This window comes from Pinus tabuliformis, chromosome 3_1, assembly GCF_031772625.1.
Source record: "Pinus tabuliformis cultivar Carrire ecotype Pingquan chromosome 3_1, CPIR1, whole genome shotgun sequence".
NCBI lineage: Eukaryota > Viridiplantae > Streptophyta > Pinopsida > Pinales > Pinaceae > Pinus > Pinus tabuliformis.
The window spans coordinates 878,989,170-878,997,500 of record NC_142301.1 but is presented as its reverse complement, the minus strand read 5'-3'; the positions used below and the strand labels follow the sequence as shown (position 1 = coordinate 878,997,500).

The window sequence follows — 8,331 nt, the reverse complement described above, 5'->3', positions numbered from 1 at the left end:
TTTGATGTTCCGAAGATATGCGCTGTAATTTATAAATAAACCAAAACTGCCGGCAGTCCCGTGTTCGTGTGATGTTACGATGATATGCACTCTAATTTATAAATAAACAAAAACATTTGTACACAAAAGTCTACCTTGAAACTAGCGCGCACAACTTAGCTAATTGAAAAGTAATAAAGTATTTTTAGCTATATATTTTATAGTAACATAAATTTAATAGTAATTAATTGTTGGAAATTGTAATTACTTTGTCAAGGAGTTGGTTAAAATTAGAAAGTCATTTATGTGAGTGCGTGATAGATAAATAGTTAAGTGTAATCTATATTTAGAGTGACTTAAATGAGTTAAGTGTGTGTGCATGTCAAGTTATTTAAAGCGAATCGCTATTTGGAAAAGGAGGTTAAATACCTTTCACCGGATTCATTGTAATAATCAAGTTTTGTCTCTTCAATTAAAAAAACCCATAACTTTATGTGATTTGTGTGTAAATCTGTATTTATTTCCTCCATCTTTCCAACAAATTAATATCAAAAAAAAATTCAACTAAAAATTTCAAAAAAATACAACCGAAGTACAAAAAAAATTACTTGTTTATTATGTGTGGGAAGAACTCTGAACAGCCACAGCTGCCGTCAACCACCATCGTAAGTGTGCTAGAGGTGAGACTCGCGAAGGGCTTCTGCCACCATAATTCCAAGAGCATACGTTAAAGTGAACAAAGGCCGTAGCCGCAGATGCCTCAAAGGTAGCCGCAGATGCCTCAAAGGTAGGGCCGTAAGCCACAACCACGCTACCGTGAGGAGTGAGATAATGTTTTGGGTGACATATCGAAGGAGATTTTTTTAAAAAGTTACTTAGCAAAAATTATTCCCAGGCCAAGATTTAATGAAAAGATATCTCATTTGAGGTTGAAGTATATTAAAGTCTTTTAAAAGGTTCATAAGTTATTTTTGAAAACTATTTTCTACAAGAGGTTATAAAGTTTTATAAGGGTTGTTTATTAAGGAGACATTAAAAGTTTTATAAGGGTTGTTTATTAAAGAGACATATTAAAGGATTTTTTTTAAAACCAAAGTGCATGGTATAATAAGAGGTTTATGGTTAAAGAGTATTGTGATAGAATTATATATATATAGGATATTTTATTGAATAAGAGTTCAGGGCTTCGTAAAGCCTGTTAGTTTTACAAAATTATTTGTTTTTGTCAAGCACGGTATTTTTTAGTGAAAATTATGTCTTACTAGGTGCATATTGAAAATCATATTTTTTTTTGGGGCGACATGGAATATAGTCTCATGCAATCACGAAAGAAATTATAAGACAGAGGAAAGACCACAGTCATGGGTCGCAAAGCGCAATTGAAGTATATTAAGAAAATAAATTGAAAAGAAGAGACAAAGATCATTGCCATGGTTAGAGAGGTTCAGGCCATAGTCAAAGCACTGAGAAGTCTAGCAGAAGACAAAGAAGAAATCGAGGGTGATTAGTGTAACTTTGATCTGCTACCACCTCTTATGTTTACAGGTAAATATTTTGATCATTGGGTTATCAAGATGTTAACTTTTCTTCGAGCTAAAGAGTTAATTGAGTACGGGTCTAATAGCCCATATGATGAAGTATGTGATGCTTTGGCATTGAATTTTATAAAACAGGAATTTGATGAGAAGTGTTTGTGCAAGGTAGCAAAAGCTACAACTTCCAAGGAAGCATGGAAGTTCCTCGAAGTGGAGTTTGGTGCAAGGGGGAGCGACATGCAACAACAGGTTATGTCACAAGCAACGAAGTCTACCGCATATGAGAGAAGATGAGAAAGACTATGAGAGGACAACAAAGCTTGGAGAATCCCACTCAAAAGTGGATGATGGTTGTCAAGACCATAAAATTGAAACCCATTATGAAAGCATGCATATGGATGAAGAAGATGCAACAAAGATTGCAAAAATAGAAGTTGAAGCCTCTGTGTGAAACAGAGCAAGCACATATTAATGCTCAAGGAATCCACTATAATATGGATGATGCAAATGATTGTGAATCCCACTGTGATGAGACACATGTGGCTGATGACTACAAATTTATATGTGAATTGGTGAATCTAGCCACAACTGATGGATTTGGTGAGGTTGAAATTGTTAATGAAATTGACAATGAGCACATGGATGCTCAGATATCCCACCATAGTGTTGATGAACATTATGTTGATGGAATGTGTGGTTTCTTTTTTGAAATAGAGATGGATTGTGACAATATGGTAAGTACAATGTTTGATGAAGAATTGAAGGTTGAAGTTGTCATTGTAGCAACAAGATATGAAGCAGTTGGAACTTCTTATGAAGAATTATGTCATCTAGCAACAGTTGATGATCAAGAACATGATAAAATGGTTGAAGAGCTTTTGTTGAGAATATCCACTAACAACATAATAGTGGAAGACAACCTCCATGTAGTTGAAAAGAAGACATATGTAGAGTAGGAGGCTCTCACTGAAGAGAGTCATATTAATGATGTTTTTAACATTGTTTTTGAATATGTAGGTGTTAAGAATAGCATGAGCAAAGAAGTTGAAAGAAAGGTTGTTAATAAATTTGATGCAGATTTGAAGCTCGTTGAAGAATGGATTCAGAAGCCAATAGAAGAAATTGATGCGAGTCTTAAAGAATCGGCTGGAATAAAAGAATTGAATGAAATGGTGAATAATGATATTGAGTGTGTAGATACAGAAAAAAAGCAGCACTACCTGATGATGAAAGTAAAAAGAATGATATGAAAAACAAAGATGAATGCATTGAAACCATTTTTCAGTAATGGAGTCAAGAAGAGATAAGATTTTTCTATCAAGAAATATGGCAAAAAAAAAGTCAGGAATATGAAACACAAAAAGCAAAGCAAAGAAGATAGTTTGAAAATGCAATTTTTTGGCAGCAGTCCATGGTTGAACAAATATTTGAAGAGGAAAGTGTAGTATACAATATCAAATTGTGTTTCAGCATAAATTCAAGAAAAGTCAACGAAAAATTGCAGCAAGAACAAGTAAAGGAATATGGAGCCTACAACAAGAAAGCACAACAAAGAATGAAGCAATTTTGAGGATATAAAATTTGGAAGAAGAGAAAAATAAAATGCAAAATTGTGAAAGCCTTGAGTCATTGTAAGCGTAGCTGAGACATAGACTAGCAAGCATGTTGTGTGATAGTTGAATCATGTTTGAGTTATGTCTCATACGGTCGTAATTAAGGGGGAGTGTTAGAAATTGTAATTACCCTGCATGAGTAGTTGACTAAAACTAGAGAGTTTAACTGAGTGTTGATTGTTGAATGCATTGTAATTACCCTGCATGAGTAGTTGACTAAAACTAGAGAGTTTAACTGAGTGTTGATTGTTGAGCATTCAGTGAAGTTGAGTGATGGATAAAGAGTTAAGTGTAGTCCACATTTAGAGTGTGAGTTAACTGAGTTAAGTGTGTGTGCATGTCAAGTTATTTTAAGCGAGTTGATGCTTGGAAAAGGTTAAATACTCTTCACCGGGTTCATTGTAATAATCAAGTTTTGTGTGATCAATAGAAGAGCCGCAGCTGGTGTGATTTGTGTGTAAATTCCTATTTTGTCTTTTGTACCTTTCCAACATTAATTAAAATATTTATGTTATGTGTAATATTGAAAATGGATAAAGTTAAGTTAAAAGTGGCAATTGAAAAAGAGAAATTGTTTATAAATTTTTATTTTATTTATTAGATATATGAAAAAGAATATTGTTATTATTAAATGTAAATTTATTTATTAAAAAAAATTAATAAAAATTTCAAAATAGATTATGTTTATGTACTTAATTACATTGGTGAATTAACTATCCGTCTAACAAGCCTAACACACTAACTGTCATTGACCTGAGAGGCTCATTTTACACTCTAGTATGAGGGATGTGTGAGTTTGTGCGTACGCTAATGTCAACTATAATAAAAAAAATTGAATATGTTGTGAAGTAATTAGAAGTAAAAAAAATGTGATTAAAATGTTTAAACCTTATATTTTTCAAAAATATTTCAACCATAAATTTAAATAAACTATTTGAAAATCATTGTTAACTAATTATGTCGATATCAACTTCATATATATATATATATATATATATAATTGTTAAATAAAATATTTAGATGTTGTATATAAAAAATATTCAATATTCGTTATCAATAAAATATTTTAATACAAATTAATATTAACATATACTTAAAAATACATTAATAATTAAAAAACCGTTTTAATTTGGACGTACATGTTATATATATAATGAAAAAATTAAATTTTTATAATTGAAAAGTTTATTTGATCATATATATACTCTATTTAACATTTAAAAATACAATTTAAACAATAAAAAATAACATTACATTTAACACTCTAAAAAAATTTAAATGAAAAAATATACTCTAAAGAAATTTGAGAACTCTCTACTGATATTAAATCTTTAAAATAAGTCTATACTAGTTAGCAACTTTATGGAAACTACCGGCCTAATACACTAACCATCGTAATTAATTTTTGCGATGCATTTGGGTGTGGAGCGGAATCTTAGCATTCATATTTCTAATTAGCGAGGGCAAAAACAACTTAGTAACTCAAATGAAAAGATGCTTTGACTCTTAATATTAATGAAAACAAATATTATGGAGAAAGTGACAGCACATCTTATCAATCCACGGACAAATCTATCTCTACAAATATGATGATAAGTTGATAACTGGCGAAATTGTTATCTGGATGCACCGAGTCGCGTGAAAGGAATGGTGAGAATGGATTCATGTGAGCTGGCCAACTGGTTTAATTAGATATCTGGGTCCAGAGTGTTGTTTGGGAGCGCCAGGACCCATGTTGTTCTGGTTCTGTTCTTCGTCAGCTCCATCTCGATCGTTCATCACCTCATACCCATATCCTTCCAAGAACTCGGACCCTCTCTGCAACGCCCACATGGGCGCATCGGGAACATCCCACTCTCCCTCTAGCATCTTCAGGGCAACACTCATCCGTGGCCTCTTGTTGGGATTATCCTGGATACACCACAACGCAACCTTTGTCATCTTCATAACACCCTCTGTGTCCACGCTGCTATCCCCGAGCCTCTTATCAACCAAATCCATATACCTCCCCTCCAGCGCCTTCAGCATGGCCCACGTCGGGAAATAACAGAGCCGAGGATCGGATGGCAAGGGATCGAAGTTCGTTCGCCCAGATACCAACTCCAATAACACCATTCCGAAGCTGTAGACGTCGCATTTCTTGGTGGCGATAGAATATCGCAACCACTCGGGCGCCAGGTACCCAGGCGTCCCGCGAACCGCCGTCATTACTTGCGTCATGTCGTCGTTCAGGAGCTTCGACATGCCGAAATCAGAGACCTTGGGATTAAATTTTGTGTCGAGCAGGATGTTCTGAGGCTTTATGTCCAAGTGCATGATGGATTCTCTGCACTGTTCGTGCAGATACGCCAGGCCACGGGCAGTTCCCACAGCCACATTGTAACGCTGTTCCCATGTCAAACACCCTTTGCTGCCGTCCCGACCAGAGTATAGCCATTTATCCAAAGAACCGTTCTCCATGAGCTCGTAAACTAGGAGCCTCTGGCGGGAATCGGCGCAGAAACCCCGTAGCCTGACTAGATTCATGTGGCTTATGCTGCCGATCGTCGCTACTTCGGCTCTGAATTCCTTGTAGCCCTGTCTTGGCCCGTCCAACTTCTTGACAGCAACTCTGGTTTTGTCCTTCAAAACGCCTTCGTACACCGATCCGAACCCGCCTGTCCCCAGCTTTCGGCTGAAGTTACCAGTGGCTTCCTTGAGCTCGTCATACGTGAACCTCGGTGGCAGCCCAGGAAGCGTCTTCAAGAAGGCTTCCTCCTTCGTTTCCTCCGGATCGATCTCTTCTTCATCCATAACTGACTCCTTCGCTCGGCTCCTTCGCACTGTTATGATCATTATCAGGCAGAGGAACAGAGCCGCGGCCGCGGAGCTGGACGTGATCCCGGCTATGCTGCCGATACTCAGGGAATCACTAGACCCCGAGGTCCTCTTTCCAGGCAACTTACTGAGGACCTTGATATAGGCCTTGTATGTATTGTTCCCAGTAACTTTCAGGCTCGATAGTTGGCCGCCTGCAAGATAGCAGGACGGGGAACTGCTGCGGAAGAAGGCGGCGGTGCAGGAGCAATTGGAATTGCAAAGGCTCTTGCATTTTTCGACCGTGGAGACGTTCGTTTCAGGCTTCAGGTAGTCGTTGGGAAAGTAATCCACGCCGTCGAGGGGCATGAAATGGTGGGTCGCCGTCGGCTGGCTGCACGAGGGTTCCCCCGCGCTGCTATAACATCCCTGCGCAGCGTCCAGGTACCCAATCTGTTCGAATTGATCGCGCGTCCCGTAGCGCGGGCAGCTGCATTGCCCTTTGTCACAGATGCCATAGGGCCCGCAGGCTCTAGGAAGTAGGCAATTCCTATTAGATTGGTCCAGTTCGAAGTCTATGCACCAATCTGAGACATTGTTCTGTCCGGGCACCACAGAGACACGGTAGAAGCGAAGGCTGCCATCGCTGTCCAGTCTTAGGAACCTGTACTCGTTTTCATTATTGAAATTAGGAGGAGGCTTATTGAAATTAGGGGGTGACATTGGCAGCGATTGATTCCCATTAGCGCAAGAATAAGAAGAAGAGGACTTGCCTATAGTTTCATTGAAAGAAACCTGCAAAATCTGGCCCGTATAGAGGGCCTTGACACCGACAGACGAGGAATTATAAAAGCAGGGCCTAAGAATACCTTGGTAGTCCAGCCCTTGCAGCCCCATAAACCAATAAGGCTCCTGGATTGAGCTTGTGTAGAACAAAACCAACCCTCCCGGTTCCATAACCAGCTTATAAGATCCCGCACTTGTATTCGTGGCTGATGAATTTGAGACAAGTGCCTGCCCTCTTTTCAGCGATTGCCCGGGCAGGAGCGTGTGCGTGGGATAATCCCGGCTCTGCCACACAAGATTCGGACCCTCGGACACAAGCGAAGAATTCGCGGAATTATAGATCTGAAAATTGCCGTGCTTCGCCATTAAAATGCCTATAGACTTATCAGTACCGATACTCCAGACCACGGTTCCGTCCGAGTCTTCTAGTACCAGGCTCCCATGACTCCCCAGCTTAAGCATTGCGCCCTCTGCAACCGTCCTATTTCTGTTTGCTGTCCAAATCTCCATTGCAGTAGGAAAGGTGGGATTCAATCCCATAACAACAGACAGAACGAATTTGCCAGAAGAATTTACATCAATGAATCCCAACCCGAATCTCTGATTCTCGCTAACAATGGGGTTCCCATATCCATCCGTGACTGCTCTGAAGGGACCCTGCACGGTGCTGTGGCGAGGTAGGGTGTGGCTACTAGTAGCCACGTTCCAATTGGAAGGCAGTGCAAAGAAATTCCCTTCATTTTCCCCAATCAAACACAGCAAAATCAAAGAACATAGAGCATTAGAGGACTCCATGGCCTGTCAAAAACTACAGCTTTCTGCTTTGAACCCAATGCCTATTTTCAATACCCTCTGCGTTTATAGCTACGGTGCGTTCTCGATGTCGGTAACTACCAGAATTGACAGCAATGTACCTACTTGCGTAGAACATTTTCGACATTGTTTTTCATTTTTCTTGGGTGGAAGCTAAGTGGGAACAGTAGAACATTTTCCGTCTGGTTTCCATGCATCTTCTTAGCTCGAACATTGCTCATCACGCTAATAAAGACAACTCCGCGTGGAACATTTTCCACATCTTTTCCTGGGAATGTGATATACAATGCTACGGTCCACAACTCCATTCAAATACTTTGAATTTTAGAATGAAATTCTAATAAAGTAAACCATCTGGTCCTCATGCTTCTGAATTTGATATGCTTTTGACAGATAAATAATAATAAGATCCACACTCACATTCAAATACTTTCAATTTTGGAATGAAATATTAATAACCTAAATTGACTGGAACAAATGAGCCATATGCGGATTGACTTGCAAGTAAAAGGGTTAATCTTTATATAAAATTTTAATATTAAGTTAAAAATCTAGTATAAGAAGATTAAGATCGTATGTTATATATTTTAATATTTTTTATATAAAATTTACAATACCAATGGTCCTATCAACTTGCAAGATATAAATTTACATAACTCTAAACCATACCCATTTAAATAATATAAATTTAAAAATTCTTTAAACGATTACAACCCTATTAAATAAAAATATAACATGTTATTGGAGATCAATTCAAATATAGTATAGTATAGTATAGGGGAATAAATTTAAATGAAAACATATTATAA

The 8,331-nt window shown here is 38.0% G+C and overlaps 1 protein-coding gene across 1 annotated transcript; it reads right to left on the bottom strand.

Annotated features, from left to right (window-relative positions):
- Positions 1–4,778: 4,778 nt before the first annotated feature.
- LOC149190398 (G-type lectin S-receptor-like serine/threonine-protein kinase SD2-5) lies at positions 4,779–7,515 on the bottom strand. The gene has a single exon (XM_089413396.1). The coding sequence runs from the start codon at positions 7,502–7,504 to the stop codon at positions 4,790–4,792; it is 2,715 nt and encodes a 904-aa protein (XP_089269522.1). The 5' UTR covers positions 7,505–7,515; the 3' UTR covers positions 4,779–4,789.
- Between the last annotated feature and the right edge of the window lie 816 nt (positions 7,516–8,331).